This window comes from Lates calcarifer, linkage group LG16_LG22 (assembly GCF_001640805.2).
Source record: "Lates calcarifer isolate ASB-BC8 linkage group LG16_LG22, TLL_Latcal_v3, whole genome shotgun sequence".
In the NCBI taxonomy this organism is placed as follows: Eukaryota; Metazoa; Chordata; class Actinopteri; family Centropomidae; genus Lates; species Lates calcarifer.
This window is the reverse complement of record NC_066848.1, coordinates 3673888-3693512: the sequence shown is the minus strand read 5'-3', so window position 1 is coordinate 3693512 and position 19625 is coordinate 3673888. Positions and strand designations below refer to the sequence as shown.

At 39.0% G+C, this 19625-nt stretch overlaps 2 protein-coding genes across 2 annotated transcripts in view; both read left to right on the top strand.

The window, feature by feature from the left end:
* Positions 1-19467, top strand: part of LOC108885817 (uncharacterized) — a 33339-nt gene extending 13872 nt beyond the window's left edge. Inside the window, exons 14-34 of the mRNA XM_051076640.1 lie at positions 10726-11001; positions 11093-11297; positions 11991-12134; positions 12738-12839; positions 13115-13177; positions 13458-13578; positions 14637-14874; positions 15470-15602; positions 15707-15834; positions 15931-16039; positions 16197-16264; positions 16336-16392; positions 16509-16551; positions 17049-17113; positions 17238-17363; positions 17485-17613; positions 17760-17964; positions 18053-18190; positions 18341-18442; positions 18542-18604; positions 18798-19467. Of these exons, the coding sequence (XP_050932597.1) occupies positions 10726-11001; positions 11093-11297; positions 11991-12134; positions 12738-12839; positions 13115-13177; positions 13458-13578; positions 14637-14874; positions 15470-15602; positions 15707-15834; positions 15931-16039; positions 16197-16264; positions 16336-16392; positions 16509-16551; positions 17049-17113; positions 17238-17363; positions 17485-17613; positions 17760-17964; positions 18053-18190; positions 18341-18442; positions 18542-18604; positions 18798-18935 (2653 nt within the window). The 3' untranslated portion in view covers positions 18936-19467. The remainder of the gene's footprint in view (positions 1-10725; positions 11002-11092; positions 11298-11990; positions 12135-12737; positions 12840-13114; positions 13178-13457; positions 13579-14636; positions 14875-15469; positions 15603-15706; positions 15835-15930; positions 16040-16196; positions 16265-16335; positions 16393-16508; positions 16552-17048; positions 17114-17237; positions 17364-17484; positions 17614-17759; positions 17965-18052; positions 18191-18340; positions 18443-18541; positions 18605-18797) is intronic.
* Positions 385-6849, top strand: LOC108885802 (interferon-induced, double-stranded RNA-activated protein kinase). Its single transcript, XM_018680284.2, has 18 exons — positions 385-644; positions 1363-1498; positions 1611-1765; positions 1859-1982; positions 2091-2140; positions 2217-2357; positions 2474-2606; positions 3282-3346; positions 3428-3518; positions 3617-3709; positions 3902-3954; positions 4334-4453; positions 4545-4673; positions 4750-4954; positions 5360-5506; positions 5706-5807; positions 6044-6106; positions 6326-6849. Exons 1-18 carry the CDS (start codon positions 538-540, stop codon positions 6461-6463), a joined length of 2052 nt encoding a protein of 683 aa, XP_018535800.1. The 5' UTR covers positions 385-537; the 3' UTR covers positions 6464-6849.
* Positions 19468-19625: the final 158 nt, after the last annotated feature.

Below are 19625 nucleotides of genomic sequence, written 5' to 3'. Positions count from 1 at the left end.
TGTAATTGCCTATGGAAGTCCAGTTTGTTACTCTAATACCTTGCAAGGTATTAGAGGTATCAAGCTTAAGCTCACAGATAGGACACTGAAGGAGAAGCAGTAAAATCTCTCCACTGCAGCCAGGTTAAAGGTCAGAAGCAAACATGATTAACTACAGTGGTTGCAATTTTACAGTTACGTTATGTCAGGAGCTGGTAAGAGGGCAAAGAAAATCCTAGGGTGGGCTGGCAACACCTACATAGATAAAGGACATGTCAACAGAAACTATTGAAAAAGCTACAAAACAACTATACATATATGGGTTACATTTCCGTACAATACTTTTTATCTGATGCCCAGTTTCAGTTTTGATGCGATGAAATCGAAACTTACAGACATTAGAAGTCAGCTGAATCGATACAGAGCAGGCATATGAACGCGGACCGGGGAGGCGAGCAGAGATGGGAAGGGATGAGGTGGAAGAACAATGAGATTTACACTTTCTTCGGACATTTTTATGTACTTTAAGGTCAAATTCCGACTATTGCGTCATTTATAATGGAAACTGGAAACTACGTGGCTAAACTAAACGAGTTTTCACAGAAAACACGCTCGACGCTGGACTATGAAGAGCTTGGCTCTGCCGGACCTGATCACATTAAAACGTAAGTTTAATACATGTGTGGTGTCCGTGTAAAGCATATGTATTCTGATGTATTCTGATTGTCGTGCTGCAGCAAAAAGGGGGCGCTTTAGAATGACAGACTCGTTCACAGGGTGGCAGGGATGGTCAGGGGCTGGTGGCGGTGGCGGTGGCGAAGTATCAAGAGGATACCGTCAGAAAAGCAGCTATACTTCAATGCAACTCCTAATAAATCATGAGATTAAATACATAACAAAAATAGTGACAAGTTTTTACTTAAAGCACAAATAAGCGATATGCTTCCCTTATTGACTTAATGTGTCCTCAGATAACCTGGCTGGCATAACCCACTTTCTACTTTGTCCTATGTTCTGTCAAATCTGTATTTTTAGAGTGTGATCAGGTAATTTTGATGGAGTGGAGGTATAAAGTTGCCCATAATGGAAAGACTTCAGTCTAAGTACCTCAAAAATGGACTTAAGAGTTTTACTTTGAACAAATGGGCTGTTACAGTTTTAGCATATAAATGTAGATGCTTAACTGAACAGAGCTTTAGCCTGTACTTATGTTTGTCATTGACAAAACTGAATATCATGGAGGGGTCCCACAGTTGCCACAACATAGATGACGAGTTTAAACAACTATTTCCTAGAGGCTGAAAATGGTAGTGCATGCATTCATGTAATTATCCGACTAACACTGTTTCCTGGATGACAATGGATCTGACTGCTGCTCTACAGATTCAGGCAGAGGGTAGTCTTTAATGGCAAAGGCTACCCTCCTGGTGAGGGGAAGAACAAGAAGGAAGCCAAGCAAAATGCTGCTAAAAATGCACTGACAAGCTTGTTGGGCAGCGACCAGGAGTCAGTTGACTCGGTAAGATTACTGCTCCTCTTTGACCATGTTGGACCTAAGGTATTAAAAAAGTAAAAGACCAGTTGATGACACAGTATGTCTCCTTGATGTACATTTGTTATTATCTTTACAGACAAGTGCAGCAGAAACTTCCACTGCACCAGATTATCAGACGACAGGTACCAGTCACGTCAACTACATCTGTTGGCTGAATGAATATGGTCAGAAGAACAGGCTGAGTATAAGGGCTGTGGAGTCAACCAAACCAGGGTTAAATAATGCTGTTCAGTAAGTCTCCTTACTGCATCCAAATACTTGGGCATTCTGTCATCATTTAAAAATGCATTTAATAAAAGTTTCAATGATATTTTATGATATTAGATGCTGTAGCTTTGTGGTTGGTGATAAGGAGTACCCAGCTGTCTCTGGAAAAACAAGGCGAGAAGCCAAGGAGGAAGCAGCCAAGCTTGTATATGATGTGATATGTGGCAGTAAAACCACAGAGGTAAGGAGTAATACACACCAGTATCTCTCGGCTTAGTCATGTCACATACCTATCAGGCCACAGTCTACTGTGTGAAAAATCCCAAAATTTTACTGTTTTTTCCCCAAGACTGCAGATCTGCAAGATGAGGAATTAAATCAAAGCATTTCTGATATCTGGTGAGTATATCACAGTGGCAAGGCATTGTTTCATTGAGTGTCTCCATCAATGTAAAATGTTACTTGTTTTTTACAGCAACAAAACAGGGGGCCTGAGTTTGAACAACAGCTTTACAGAGACAAATTACATCGGAATCGTCAACCACTACTGTCAGAAAAAAAGGCTCTCCCATACATTTATTGAAGTGAGGAGCTGTGGCCCACCTCACAACCGTCAGTAAGTTCAACCTGAAGCTCTGTAACCTGAACAGACACAGACAGCGTGCTAATTCTTGATTGATGTTTAGTTGTAAAAAATATATTAAAACTAAACAATTTTTTAAACCGACACAGATTCTTCTACAAATTAGTGATTGACAACAAGGAATACCCTGAGGGTGAGGGTAAGACTGTCAAGGAAGCCAAACAAAGTGCAGCTCAGCTGGCCTGGTCTGCTCTTCAAGAACAGTCTGACTGGGACAGTAAGGTATTTAATAGTTCCTACTCCCTCTGTATCATCCAATGTAATTCAGTAGCAAACTGTAGTTTGTGTAGTTTGGTGGCAGCAGATCTTAAAACCAGCTGGTCGTGGACAAATGTTATATTTTTGGCACAAATATTCACTTGGACCAAATACTGAAATGACTCTATTTTGAAAGTTAAAGGTCACACCCATCCAATTCTTAGTGATATCTTAGGAATACCCTGAGGGAGTTTTGTCAAATTTGGCTCGAACAATCAAATGTAGTCAGCAATTTTTAGATTTTTAACTTTTTAGATTTTGATGGTCAATGGTCAGGTTACTGTGACCCTCACATCCATCCCATTCTTGTTAGTGCGATACATCAGGAACATCTAGATAGCATTTCATTACATCTAGCATAAACGTTCACTTGTATTCAAGGATGAACCGATTATTTTTTGGTGGTCAACGGTAAAGGTCACTGTGACCTCACAAAACATGTTGTTGGCCATTGCTCAACAATGAATTCACTAATTATGATAAAATACACCCAATACCTTTATTGAATTCCTTGATAATCTGGACAGACATGGATGTCAACTGCAGCTTGTCTGGTCGGCAGAGGCATACAACTGTGAAGCAATAATTTGTGGCGATTATGTCTAACATCATGCCAAACAATCTTTCTGTGCATTTTAGGTGTCATTCAGGTCAACAGCGTCCGAAGATGGTGCACCACATATCTCAGCGCCATCAGCTACAATGTAAGCACCTGTATTAACTATGCTATCAGTATGCTATATACTGAGAAATCTATACTTATGTCTGTCATTGTATTCCGCAAGGGATTCCAGTGAATCATCATCGCAAAGCGTGCCAATGAGTACAAGTGACTCGATAATGTTCATAGATTCATCAAACCCTTCCCAGGCTCAGGTCTGTTCTTTCATAATAGTAGATAAATCAAACAGCATACATCATTTTCTTTACGAACGCGTACTGTAACAATTGTAAATGTTTTTTGTGCATTGCAGGTGTCCTTCAGGTCAACCATGTCTGAAAATGATACAACATCCAGTTTGTCTGACCCATCGTCACAAAGCATGCCAATGGGTGCAAGTGATCAGGTCTGTTATTTCCCTCTCACCCCATCTATGGAGGAAGTCGTAGCAGTAGCAACTTGACGTGGTGGATGATGTTTACGTCCAACTTCAGTCAGCACAGGGCACAAGACCACTGGCTAGCTAAGCTATTCTTATTAATTCTTTTTTTTTTCCAGCATTTTAATTTCCTATCATATATTTATTTTATTCTCTAAGGCTGCTGTCAAAACCAAGAGTATGGGGAACGGCGTGACAACAACCCAGTCAAGGTATGAAAAATCTGCAGTGTTAGTTTTTCTATGCCTCTACACCGGCGACAACCATGGCCAGAGGCAACACGTTTTTTGGTTGTCCATCCAATTCTCTTGATCACGATATCTCTATAATACGTAGAGGGAATTTCTTCAAATTTGCTACAAACATTCACTTGGATTAAAGGATGATAACTGATTAGAATTTGGTCAAAGGCCAAAGTTGCTGTGACTGAACCAAACATGTTTTTGGCCTTAACTTAAGAATTCACAGGCTAATTAACTGCAGTTGGCCTGGTTGGTGGAGGCATATCACCACAAGATGGTGATTTTAGTTTTTTTACATACATGTTTTCTAGGTTGGTTGATGCATTAACAATTTTGTTAACCTCCACAGATTTATATCAGACTTTGATTGCATAGAGCGTCTTGGCAAAGGAGGCTTTGGTCATGTTTACAAAGCAAGAGAAATACTGGTCGACAAGTATTACGCCATCAAAGTTGTCCGTGGTAAAAAGTAAGTCAAGTATGTAGTACAACCTCTCAGTGTACAGTGCAGCATATATTTATGAGTACAGTAACATTTCAGTATGTAATTCTTCAATCAGAAAAGCTCTGCGAGAGGTGACAGCACTATCAGACCTTCAACATGAGAACATTGTTCGATACTACAACTGTTGGATGGAAGATTCAGAATACAAACAGGACTGTTCAGAAGACAGTTCCAGCTCTTCTCAGTGAGTTTCATCCACTCATAATACTCTTTTACTGTACTCTGCAGGTGTGACATTTCACCACTTTTTTCTTTTTTAGGTCGATCAGTAATTCATCACCACAGTACCTCTACATTAAGATGGAATTATGTGACACCAAAACACTCAAAGACTGGATAACTGAGATGAACAAGATAACTCTGCAACACTCCAAGAGAAGAGAACAAAGTCTAAACATTGCTCAACAAATAGTCAGTGGAGTCGAGTACATTCACTCCAAAAAATTAATCCACAGAGACCTTAAGGTGAGATGAAGCTGATCCAATATCTTGGGCAACCTAAAGTCACTTTAACAACCTTTTGAAGCTGTCTTATAATCTTTGTGACCAAATTCGTGTCATGTAGTGTTTACCAGTGATGAATTTTCTAAGCCTGATTATCATGGTCACAGGGTCAGCAAGGTTATTTGCATTAATTATCTGAATATATGTACGCAATTATTTAACTTTCACTCCAAATCTGATGGCCAGACTGACCAAAACTGCAAGTTAAGCTGAGAAACCAGTGCAGTTTTTGTTGTTTGTTTTTCCCTGTATGTGAAAAACAAAACAAAAAAAAACTTTGCCCCACTAGTTGGTCATTGTGGTTCTACATTATTCAAGGTGACTGATGATCAGTTTTACTTACTGCTTTTGTTTTTCAATGGTTAGCCTGCCAACATCATGTTTGGACGGGAGAGAGAAGTGAAGATTGGGGACTTTGGTCTGGTCACTGCTCAGGTTGATGACGATGATGATGAAAACCTGATGGAAAGAACAAACAAAACAGGAACCCCATCTTACATGGCTCCTGAGCAGGTGAGATGGTCATGTTGTCTACTACCACTACCTATGTCCATCATACTTACCAACTCTTCCAGTTTTTCTGTCCTGAGTGTCCACTGCTCTCACTTTCTGCTTATCTTGTCAAAAATTCTGCCAGTTGTTACCTTGTTATACAACAGATTAACCCACATTTAAAACATATATTTAATCATGCATTTTTATTTTATTACAGAAGAGTGAGAGGAACTATGACGAAAAAGTGGACATATTTGCATTGGGGCTGATATACTTTGAACTCCTTTGGAAACTCTCCACTGGCCATGAAAGAGTAGTGGTGAGTCATTCATGTATAAGTTTCACAAATGGCTTGGCTTGATAAAGTGATATACAAACAGGAAAGTAGCTAACTTTACACCAGTGTAAATAGCAAATACAATAGAACTATACTGTTCATCTTTTAGTCTGTCTTTTTAATCTTTCTTGTATTCATTTCCAATGATCAACAGAGTTGTATGTCAGACTGACTAACATGTTCTTTTTTCTTTTTTTTAATCACTGCATAAACACCAGATTTGGAAGGATGCCAGAAGTCAGAAGTTGCCTGAAAAGTTTTCATTGACCTTTTCCCATGAGGTAATGACCATATTCTTATCATCCTAATTATTTACTTGCCACATGAAGCAGTATTTCCAACATGGTGCCAGATTTCAGTCTTAGTTTTATATCAGTCAGGTGCCTGAGTAAAGTCCATGTGTAGGAAATTCTGTTTCAGAAATGTTGCAGTATGACAGAAGTTATCAGGGCTCTCAGTAGCTGTTGTTTTCATTGTTCTTTTATTTTTATTTTTTGTAGAATCGTATCATTAAGTCATTGCTGTGTGTGAAGCCAGAGGACCGACCCAAAGCACGTAAACTGAAGACAGAGCTAGAAAAGTGGGCTCAGACACTCAATGCACAAAAAAATATGCAGCAGCAAAATGTAACTGTCTGATACTGCCACAAAATCTGTCTCTTCTGATGTCTGTGAATTAAAGAAATGATTTGATATACTATTATGAAATATGATTTTGTGGGGAAATGGTTAATTACTGCACTTATATAGCACTTTAACCTGAGATCCACTCATACACACACAACACACTCACTTGTCTGTGGCAATGGACACTTCAGACAGAATAAAATCAACTGTATTATGAATTTAAACAGTAACTGTTACATTAATTCACATCTTTTCAAAATAATCATGTGCCTGATCTCTGTGTCAACAGCTGACATTTTATTCAGTGTTGTGAAATGTATTTTTAAGTGATGTCACATATCTGCCTTTGCTTTGTACTGAATGTGTTAAGTTTGGAAATAAAATAATGGTTATCTGGGGCTAAATGGTTATTTATTTACAGTTTTTACTTTGTATGTAGACAACGTGGCAGCTCTCTCTTCAGGCAGCACACAGCTACAATCAGTACAAATATTATTTGGTAGTTTCTGCTGTAGGTGTTCAATGATTTACATTTGTCAACAGAAAGTATTCAAAATGCTACTGGTATATACTGTACCAGGGGGTCCAATGGATAAGACTGCAAGTGGCTACTTTTGAAGTTTCTGAGAAGAAAAGTGTGCATCAGATTTTCTGGCTGTGCGGTCAGCAGGGATACTGGTGGTGGTGTTGGCACAACAGTGGGCCTGTAATTACTGTGTTTTTCAGAGTTCAAAAATGTGATAGGTTGAAATTGAGTCCTTACCACAATAGTCCAGATTCAAATCCTTGCATGTAACACTCTGTGCACAGCATAGGACATTTAACCTTGTACAACCAAAGTAATTACAGGGCCATTATTGATAACAGATGCCGATACATTTCTACAATTTTGCCAGCCATTGTTTACAGTTTTAAGCCAGGTTATCTGGTGCCCAGTCTCTATTTTTATAGTTTAGATCAAGTGACACCGTGTGTGTGACGTTTCAGCGAGGAAATCGAAACTTATAGGTGTTCAAATTCATTTGGATTGAAAGGACGCGGACATGACATCGAATAAAGTGGGAATGGATCAGAGGGAAACATAGCGAGCTTTATACTTTCTTCTGCTTCTTTTATGTAATATATACCACACTCTGCTTATTGCGTCATTTACAATGGAAGCTGAAAATTACGTGGGTAAATTACAGGATCATGCACAGAAAACACAGTCGGACCTGAGGTATGAAGAACTTGGCTATGACGGACCTCCCCATATTAGAACGTAAGTTTAGTACAAGTTTGACCATTATTCTGTTGTAGTCGTGCGTCACCAAAACGATGGCGTGAGTTTCTTCCACAGGGTGACACGGGTTATTGGGTGGCGGCGGTGGTGGTTCAGTGTCAAGATGCAACCATGAGAAAAGCAGCGAATCTTCAAAACGACTCCCAAAATATAATGGAAATAAACATATAACAAAAACAAACTGCGCTGTAGGATTGTCACAGCTTGATCATAAATAAGGGATATTCGATGTGTCCTAAATAGCAGCAGATAACATGGCTGGGATAACCTTTTGTGATCCGGTAAATGTGGTAGAGGAATGGTGTAAAGTTGCACAATATGGAGAGATATGAATAACTAACAAGTACTTCAAGACTTTTCTTAAGCGTTTGAATGAACGCACTGTTACAGTTTCAACCTATAAATTTCGATGCACAATTGCTCACAGCTTTAGCACAACATGGATGATGAGTTCAGAAATGACTCATCAGAGGAAGATGGCAGTGTGCCCATTTCTGTAATAACCCAACTAACACTGTCTGTTGGATGACAAAGGTCTGACTCTTGCTCTACAGATTCAGGCTGAGGGTAGTCTTTAACGGCAAAGGCTACCCTCCTGGTGAGGGGAAGACCAAGAAGGAAGCCAAGCAAAATGCTGCTGAAAATGCCCTGAAAAGCTTGTTGGAGAGCAACCAGGAGTCAGTTGACTCGGTAAGCATTGTAGGTATTGAAAGGTAAGAGACCAAGTCATATTTGTCCTCTTGATGTATATTTGTTATCTTGACAGACAAATGCCAGTGCCCCAGTTGATCAGCAGACAGCTACCAGTAACATCAACTACATCAGTTGGCTCAATCAATATGTTCAGAGGAACAAGCTGGTTATGAGGGCTGTGGAGTCAACCAGACCAGGACCAAATAATGCTGTTCCGTAAGTCTCCTAACCTTCCAAATTCATAGGCATTTTGTCATCATTTAAAAATACATTAAATAAAAGTTGTTATGATATTAGGTACTGTAGCTTTGTGGTTGGTGATAAGGAGTACCCAGCTGTCTCTGGAAAATCAAGGAGAGAAGCCAAGGAGGAAGCAGCCAAGCTTGTGTATCACGAGATATGTGGCAGTAAAACCACAGAGGTAAGGACACCAGTATCTCTTGGGTTAATCATAGACCTAAAACATTGTGTTGTAGGATGTCAGATATTTGGCAGGCCACAGTCTACTGTGTAAACCATCTCAAAATTTTACTGTTTTTCCCCAAGACTGCAGATCTGCAAGATGAGGAATTAAATCAAAACGTTTCTGAGATCTGGTGAGTATATCATTTTCCTATTTTCTATACCTGTTTGCAAGCAGCTGTTGTTGTTGTTTGCAAACTGTCCTGTGTGCTTCTTCTTCTTTATAAGCTGCTGGGAAATTAAATTTCCCTGAGGGAGTCATTCCAAAGGGATCAATAAAGTCAAGCCTGAGCCTAAGCCTATCACAAAGGCATTGTTTCATTTGTAGGACTCCATTAATGTGAAATGTTACCTTTTTTTTTACAGCAACAAAACAGGGCGCCTGAGTTTGAACAACACAGAGACAAATTACATCGGACTCGTCAACCACTACTGTCAGAAAAAAAGGCTCTCCCATACATTTATCAAAGTGAGGAGCTGTGGCCCACCTCACAACCCTCAGTAAGTTCAACCTGAAGCTCTGTAACCTGAATAGACACTACAGACGCTGCGTGCTAACTCTTGATTCATGTTTAGTTGTAAAAAATATATTAAAACTAAGCTATTTTTTAAACACAACACAGATTCTTCTACAAATTAGTGATCGACGACAGGGAATATCCTGAGGGTGAGGGTAAGACTGTCAAGGAAGCCGAACAAAATGCAGCTCAGCTGGCCTGGTCTGCTCTTCGAGAACAGTCTGACTGGGACAGCAAGGTATTAAATAGTTTCTTCTCCCTCTGTATCATCCAATGTAATTCAGCAGCAAACTGTAGTCAGTGATAATGGCTCATATTAACAGTGGCAACAACAGATCTTAAAACCAGCTCTTTTTATTTACGTGACAGGATAATGTCTAACTTCACGTCAAACAACCTTTCTGTGCATTGTAGGAGTCCGCCAAGTCAACAGTGTCTGAAGATAATGCACCAACCGGTTTGCCAACATCATTTTCACAGTAAGTCTGTTCAATGACATTGGTGCTAAAGCAGATTATGGAGTTTGTATGCTACTAATGTTTCTCATTGTTTTCTTTAAGAGAATCTTCTGAGCCATCATCACAAAACATGGCAACGGGTACAAGTGATTCATCAAACCCAACCAAGGATCAGGTTTGTTATTTCTGTCAAAACTGCAAAAAATGACAGTTTAAAGAAGAGTTCACCCCTGTACAGTATATTCTCCATTATTATGGTAGTGTCATTAGTTTGTCTAGTCAAGGAAGACTAAATCACTGACTACTTGTGATCACACCCCATTTATGGAGGGAGTTGTAGTAGTAGCAATTTGCCATCATAGATGAGATGTGTACATCCAACTTCACAAGACCACTGGCCAGCTGAGTCGTACTCATTAACCCAGATGGAGTTTTTTTCCAGCATTTTAAATTCATATCAGGTGTCCATTTTATTCTCTAAGGCTGCTGTCGAAACCAATAGTATGGGAAACAGTGCGAGTAAGACATTGATCCAATCAAGGTATGAAAAAACTGCAATGCTGTTTTGTTTTTTAAAAATACCCTTGATGTACAGTCATGTCATTTACCTTCATGTCTTAACAATTTTGTTAACCTCTATAGATTTACATCAGAATTTGATTCCATAAAGTGCCTTGGCAAAGGAGGCTTTGGTCATGTTTACAAAGCAAGAGAAATACTGGTGGACAAGTATTATGCCATCAAGGTTGTTCATGGTAAAAAGTAAGTATGCTTTATATATTTGTACAAGTACAGTAACAGTTCAACATTTATAACAGATGCATTACAAGACATTTTGATTTCATGTAATTCTTCACTTAGAAAAGCTCTACGAGAGGTGACAGCATTATCAGACCTTCAACACCCTAACATCGTTCGATACTACAACTGTTGGATGGAGGATTCAGAATACAAACAGGACAGTTCAGAGGACCCTTACAGCACTACAGAAGACAGTTATACTGCTACAGAAGACAGTTACAGTGCTACAGAAGACAGTTACAGCACTACAGAAGACAGTAACAGTGCTACAGCAGATAGTTCCAGGACTACAACAGACAACTACAGCGCTACAGCAGACAGCTGCAGCAGTTCTCAGTACATCTAATCCATTCATAATACTCTCTGTTACTATACACTACTTATTTACTAAAACTGGTGTGACATTTCACCATTTCGTCTCTTTTAGGTTGAGCAGTAATTCATCACCGCAGTATCTCTACATTAAGATGGAATTATGTGACCCCAGAACGCTTGAAGACTGGATAGATGAGACAAACAGAATAACTCTGCAGCACTCCAAGAGAAGAGAACAAGGTCTAACCACTGCTCTACAAATAGTCAGTGGAGTCGAGTACATTCACTCCAAAAAATTAATCCACCGGGACCTGAAGGTGAGACAAAGCTGATCCAATGTCTTGAGCTTTTACTCACTAATACACACAAGTAGTGGCACTTAAGATTTTTTCCTCTCTCTGTACTATTAACATATTGCCATGTACTGCCTCGTTCTAATGAATGTTTGTTGCTGTCAGAGCAGTATGTGGCTGAATTGAGACTTCTGCTCTCACCACCAACGTTTGTTGTTGATAAATTCCCCACTCATTCAGGTTGGATGTGGAAGGAAAATCCACCTGAAATCACTTAAATTACCTTTTGAAGATGTTTTATACTTTATGTGACAAAATTTGTGTCATGTTGTGTTTGTGTGGGATGACTATTTTAAGGCAGATTTTTAGACTCATTCTCAGACTACATTGTAAGTCAGTGTTTACGCAGGAGATAGCAATGGCGGGAGGGATTATGTTTTGGGGTTGTCCATCTGTCTGTTGCATTCTTGTGGATGTGATATCTCAGTAACACCTTGAGGGATTTTCTTGAAATTTGGTACAAACATTCAATTGGACTTGAAAGGATGAGTTCATTAGAATTTGGTCAAAGGAATGGTTGGCAGAGGCATATAACTGTTTCTACAGTTTTTATTCCAACAGGTGTTAGGCTGACCAGATCATTTCTTATCATACATTATTCAAGGATGGCTTGATGTTAATTAGTTTTACTCACTGCTTCTGTTTTTCAATGGTTAGCCTCCCAACATCATGTTTGGACGGGATGGAAAAGTGAAGATTGGGGACTTTGGTCTGGTTGCTGCTCAGGCTCATGACGCTGATGGAAACCTGATGAAGAGAACATACAACAAAGGAACCGAATCTTACATGGCTCCTGAGCAAGTGAGATGGCCTTTGTTGATATTAACATTTGAGACCTACTACTACCTATTCCCACTATATTTACCAGTACTCTCACTTTTTCTATCTAGAGTGTCCAATGTTTTCACTTGCTGCTTTTCCAGTCATGAATTCTCATGTTCTCACCCATAGACAGTAAAAGTGAGGATTCTTTCAAAAAATACTGCCACAAATTGTTTTTAGTGTGACCAACCTTTGTCTTTAAAACAGCACCAGTTCTTCTAGATACATGCACATTTTTTCAAGGTACTGGGCAGGTAGATTGCTTGAAGAACTTGTCACAGTTCTTCTGTCTGTTTTGGCTGTCTTAGTGTTTTCTGAAGATTCATGTAATCACAGACTGACTCCATGATGTTGAGATCAGGGGTCTATGGCAGCTGATGGTGATGGATAAGAACTCAAACATTTACAGTTTATAGGCCTGTAGAAGATTATTTTAAAAACTGTTAATATCAACAGAGAAACCCCTTAAGCTTCATTTACTTCAAAAGACTAACTATTAAGACTAATCTCTTGTGGAGATTAGAAGGACATATAAAGCTCCTGAAGTACCACTGGTTAATGCTGCATTTTTATTTATTATAGATAAGTGAGAGGAACTATGGCGAAAAAGTGGACATATTCGCTTTGGGACTAATATACTTTGAACTCCTTTGGAAACGCTCTACTATCCATGAAAAATTTACGGTGAGTCGTTCATGTACAGAATGTAACACTGTGTGTATAAGTTTTACAAATGACTTGGCCCAACACATTTAAATATTACATTAGGTCCATGTCTGTGATATACAAACAGGAGAGCTGCTAACTGTACACCAGTAACTGATAGCAGTGTAAGTGGCAGATACTGTGCAGTAGAACTATATTGTTCATCTTTTAGTTGGTTTAGTTAATCTTATTTAAATTTTTTGTATTCATTTAAATTTTTATTGTGTCTCCGGATAATTAACATGCTCTTTCAGATCTGGGACGACATCAGAAGTCAGACGTTCCCTGAAGATTTTTCAGTGACTTTTTTCCAGGAGGTAAATGACCACATTCTTATTATGTACGTTATTTACTTGCCACATGAAACAATATTAATCACACGGTGCCAGTTAGTCTTGCTGGTCACCAGCAGAGTAGCAGGGGGGCTGAATACAGGGGTTTACACTGTTACATCTCTAAAGCCTCAAAGTATGAGGTGTGAAACAAGTCTGCTTCTGTATGGAAAATTCTGTTAAAGAAATGTTGCAGTATGACAGGAGTTATCTGTGTTGTTCTCAGAGCTCTCAGTTGTTATTTGTTTGTTGTTGTTTTCTGCAGAGTCTTGTTATTAAGTCAATGCTGAGTGAGAAGCCAGAAGACCGACCTGAAGCAAGTAAACTGAAGGCAGAGCTGGAAAAGTGGGCTCAGGCACTCATGCATCAGAAAAATGTAACTGTCTGATAGTTACAAGTGCTTGTGATAAGTCATAGATAATAAGGAAATCTGTCTTTTTCAGTGTCTGTGATTTAATGACATGATTTGATATACTGTTATGGTGTTAGATCTTGTGGGGAAATGGTTAATTACTGCACTTATATAGCATTTCTGAGATCTGAGATCCATACAAAGCATTTCACAAGGGTTTCATTCACCTACTCATAATCTTTTTGGGTGTTTGTTTATCATCTCCTCTACCTTTTCCAAATTTTTGCACACATATATTGTCATAATCATGGTCCAAATAAGGTTAAGTTGCACATTTTGATTGAAAATGTCACATTTTCTTGTGGAGGACCCCTAAACCCCCCACCATATATAAGCACTTCAGTCCTCCACAAAGTTGGCTGGCAGTTTGGGGTTCTGGGATTTTGCTTGAGGACATTTTAACAGGCAGATGACAGTATGTATGAAAATTAAAATGAAATGTATCCTGATTTTAAACAGTAACTTTTACATTGGCTCACACTTTTTTATTCTGTGTTGTGTAAATGTATTTTAAGGTATTTTAATGACACCTTACTGCCTTTGCTTTGTACTGAATGTGTGAAGTTGGAAAATAAAATAATGGTTATCTGAGGCTAAATGTTCATTTGAGTTTTTACTTTGTATGTAGACAACTTGCTTTATAATTCAGGATAAAATAAAGTTTAAATGGTTTATGTTAAATTGGATAGGCTGGTTAGTGGTACTCCCAAGTTTTTAACTTCGCAGTCACTGGTAGATCGGTTGGCAGTTTATTAGGTACACCTAGCTAAAACTAATTCAGTCTAATACAGCTGTCCTGCAATAAATAAATTCTATAACTCATAATGCTGTAATGTTCAGTTTGTGCCATTTATATCACTGAGGGTGGGCTAAGAGAACACAGTTGTTTCTGTGATAATTTCTATAAATAATAATTTTCATAACTTTAATGAAGGGAGGGTAGTATTAGACTGCATTAGTTTTAGCTACATGCAACTGAGTGCACACACAATTATAACACATCTATAATGCATATATGCACAAACACACCAGTTGATGGCGGTAATGTTTACCTACCACCGAGGAAACATCGAGAAGAGGAAGTGGTTTTCGACTATAGGACTCCATGCAAAAGTGAGGGAACTTTAAATCTGTGTGAAACAGCTGCAGTTTCTCGAGTCGGCATGGAAAGAAAAAATCACGTCGCCAAGTTAAAGGAGTTTGCACGGAGATCCGGCTCGGAGCTGAAATTTATGGACGCTGACCCTGAGGAACCAGAACAGACTAGAAGGTGGGTTGCAGCCATTATTTGCTTTGTACTTGATAAGCGACGGACGCTTATTTTATATCGAAGGTGAACATGCACTTACCAAAGCAACTACTATGTTCTTATATTTTAAATCTTTCTCTTCTGCAAAAACAAACAACATACAGTTTAAACTTCATATAAGCATATATATATATGTTTTCCTTGTGTGCATGTTTACTTTCGTTTTCTCGCGCCACCTTGTGGACTATAGGGAGAACTCACCCACTACAACAGGCCTTTCTGACTGCAGACATTTTGATTTGTCATGATAGCAAAACAGCTGATGTTATTAAGGATTTGTTCTGCTCAGGTGACCCAGCCATGACAGCGTGACAGTACAACACCACGCACAATACCAGAGCCCTGAAACTGAAGCAGCTGAAAGTATAAACCCTGTTTTGTCTGGGCAAAATAAGTCAGTTTAGTGTCACTTTACAGTTTAGTAGTGGCAACCAAAGAGATAAAATTACATCCAAACAATAACATGACATGTTAGATAAGTAAATATGAAGGAAAAGGAACAAAATATGTTGTCATGGTCATGGCTAGCTATAAGTTTTCATCACCTCTTTATCAGATTCATCCTGAGAGCTGTGGTTAATGGCCAAGACTTTCCCATTGGTGTTGGGGACAGCAGAGAGGCGGCCAAACAGAACGCAGCTAAAAGTGCCCTGAGACGTTTGAGTGGTAAAGAAAACCAGCGCCAGGAGGTACGTTTATTCTCTGTTAAAATGGTGTAATCATCCTTTGTTTTGTTTATCCTAAAAGACTGCAGTAGTTGCTGCAAAGAATATATTTTAATTTTGTCTTTCAGAAAGGAAACATCGCTGAAAATCCTCCTGCACCAGTTTATCAGAAAAGTAGAATTAAACTTACCTATGGAAACTGTCACAAGAAAAATGTGCCTATAAAATCTGAGGAGGCAACAAAAAATCCTGCTCTGTGAGTCTCCACTCTGCATCCTAATTCATTCTAAGTTGTTTAGTCGCCATTTAAAAATGCATTTTAATACAGTTTGTCTAATTTTAAATGCCGTAGCCTTGTAGTCGGTGATAAGGAGAACACAGCTATCCATAGGAAAACAGAGCAAGAAGCCAATGAGGAAGACGCAAAGCTCGTATATGATGAGATATCTGCATCTACAGAGGTAAGTAGTTATACACAGGTCTGTCCTAGCATGACAGAAGCCAAATTGTAAACACTGAGGTGCTTGACAAGGAAGTCAAACAAAAAGCACCTCAGCTAAAAACTACTATGAAGGATGACACAACAGAGAAGTTAAAGACTTGGTCTTTGTGTTTCAGGGGCCCCTCTGTTCAGCTGCTTGTGATGACGGTGCGCTGGCCAACCTGTCCACATCACAGACTAAACCGTAAGACACTGACTGATGGTAGTTCAAAATGTTGAAATGTTTTACTAACGTCTCTCTTTGTATTCTCCAAGGGAGCTCTGTGGTACAAAGTCAAAGGAACAGAATCTTGATGTGAGGCCCAAAACAAGGTAAGTCACCTTCAGACCCAATCTGAGGCTACAGTATGTAATATTTCATAAAATATTAGGTTGCAAAAAAGGTCGCAAAATGACATTGCTGCTAATCATATTTCATGTCCTTGTAGAGCTGCAGCATATTTTCAGAACGCCAGGCAAAAGAGCAAAAAGGTATCTGAATTATTTCAATGATTTAAGCTGAACTCAGACTGCAGGAGTTTTAAATTTCTGATTACAGGTGTATTCTTCAGTAAGAGGTGAGATTTGCCAGTAATGTATGCTAGCTAATGTTAGCCTCCAGGGATGGAATGTTTGCAGTTGCTTGGCAACACCATCAGCCATCTCTCATTGGCTATTGTAAAAGTACTGACACAGTACTGACTCCTTAATATCAAACATATTAGCATATATAATTAAATCATACAATCAGATCAGCCCTGATGAGTCTGCAAGCATTTTGGGAGTTTTAAGACTGAACCTGAAAACCCATCACTTTAACAGATAATCCGGATTGACTTAAATCCCAGACCAGATCTCTCCTCCAATTTTCGAGAGGGGACAAATCAGCCCAAAACTCCTGTACTCTGAGCCAGGTTTCAGTATTTTCTTTTCTTTTCTTTTTTTAAAAACTATAATCTCTAATTTTTATTTTCATTTTTTAAATGAAGGATGCGTTGACTCCTGAAGAAACGAAAACAAAAAACGGCGAGAATACACCATCAGAAAACTCTGGGTATTGAAAGTTAAAATAAAAAATATAAATATTAGCATGTTACTGTATTCACTATGGTGTTTAGTTTGGCTGTTGTCGGTTCCAGAAACTGATATACACTCAATTTCATCTTTTGCTTCAACAGTAAAAACTTTGCATCGGAATTTGACTCCATTAAGAAGCTCGGCAGAGGAGCTTTTGGTTGTGTGTTCAAGGCAACACAAAAACTGCTGGGGAAGGATTATGCCATAAAGATTGTCCCGTACAAAGAGTGAGTCAACTATACAATGAGTTTTTTCCTCCATGTTTTTCATTTCAGTCTATAATGTAACAATAACAAATGCAGCATAAGGCAAATTAAAAATTTAACAACTCTTTTCTTGTTGGATCAGAAAAGCTTTACGAGAGGCGAAAGCACTGTCTGACCTGCATCATCGTAACATTGTCCGATACTACTCGTGTTGGAAGGAAGACTCAGAATACCAGTGGGACAACACAGATGACAGCTGCAGCACATCACGGTAAGTCTCCTCCACTTATTAAAGACTGAGGTGAAGTTAAACCACTGGAGGTTAGCAAAGAAGCTAACGAATGGGTGTCAACTTACTCTAAAATCCTTACTTTCTAGAGGCGTGTTGTTTGACTATTTCTTTTCTTACTTTTCTAGGTCCTCCACTGATTCATCTGTCAAGTACCTCTATATTCAGATGGAGCTGTGTAAAACTGAAACACTTAAAGACTGGATAAATGAGAAGAACACTCGGTCTTCTTCAAACTCCAAGAGAGGAAAAGAAAGTCTAACGATTGCTCTGCAAATAGTCAGTGGAGTCGAGTACATTCACTCCAAGATGCTCATCCACAGAGACCTGAAGGTGAGAGGAAGTGGATAAAATCATTTATTATACACCGCATCACCTCGGGAGCTACATCTTTCTTTGTTTATTTCTTTCCTCTGGTTAGCCTGCCAACATCATGTTCGGACTGGATGGAGACGTGAAGATCGGAGACTTTGGTCTGGTCACTGCTGAGAATGATGACGACGCTCAGATGGAGAGAACAGTGTACAAAGGAACCCCGTCATACATGGCTCCTGAGCAGGTGAGATGATCTATATGGACATTAACTTTACATTCCTGTTATTCCAATTATTGATCTCAAGAGCACAAGCGCTTATGTTTAATATATGTGGATTAAGGAGAAACATTAACCTGCCTCATGCCTTTGGTTAATGTTCTCGTTTTGCAACAGAAGAGTGAGACGACTTACGACCGAAAGGTTGATATATATTCTTCAGCGCTGATCTACTTCGAACTCCTATGGAAAACCAACACTGGTCATGAAAGAGCCACGGTGAGATGTTCAACTATATGATGCTAGACATTTTCATAGATTTAAAAAGTTAAACCTATCAGATGTGTGAGGCCCTTTTTGTCACTATGTGACCTTCAGGTTTGGCGTGACGCCAGAAGACAGAAACTTCCCCGTGAGTTTTCACACAGCTTTCCCACAGAGGTACGTCACATTTTATCAATGTTCCTAGACCAAGTGATGTTAAAGAAACTGAACTTGCTGGAGAAAGCTGACTGTAACCTTGTTACTTAAGTGCAAGTTAAACAGAGTGAGTTATTCCCTACAGGGTGTCCACATGTGGCAGATGCTGCAGTTTGGATGAATTTCTCAGTGCCTGTTTTTCATTATGTTGCAGTACATGATCATCAGGACTATGCTGAGTGTGAAACCAGAGGACCGACCCGAAGCAAGTCAGCTCACGACAGACCTGGAGCAGTACGCTGCCAGGCTTAACACTCAAGCCATAGAGCGTCGCGGCAGTAGGACTGTCTGAGACAGAAGAGCGAATCATTGCTATTGATTTTAAATCATATCTCATCATACATGTGCTTGTAGGGTGGGCTGTTGTAACATCTGAAGAGCATCCCCCAGAGCATGAAGATAAATATTGTGCAATGCTAAGACCAGGGATAAGTTAAGATAAAGCTCATATCATGAAATCCTTTAAATTGCCTACTCTGTTTGCACAGACAGATGAATATAAAGCACAGTACAGTTTTTGTTAAAGGCTGGACAGCAACAAATCAAAGTGTTTCTCTGACATAAATACTGTATGTACACTGCCATGTAATGTCTGTCATGTCTTGTAAGTCTTGTTTTTTTATTTGTTTGTTTTGTTGATGTTTGCATCCCACTTTATAGTATGTCTGTTACTGATTCCTGGCTTACAGTTATTCAAACTAAGATGTGATATCAGTCCCTATGTTGTATAGCTTCCTGTGACATGTCATACAGGCACAGCACAACACATGCATTGAGTAATTCAATAATAACGTTATAACATTATTAAAGCTATTGGAATTGGTTGTCTGGTCCTCTTTTCGCCCTTTTTTAAAAACTGATTTCATTCATTTTGGTGGCATTTTAATTATGAACATATGGTGAAAGTATAACGATCAGTGATATTTTGCTGGCTTTATGTTTTTAAGGAGCACAAAGCAATAAAAAAAAATCAGGGTATTTA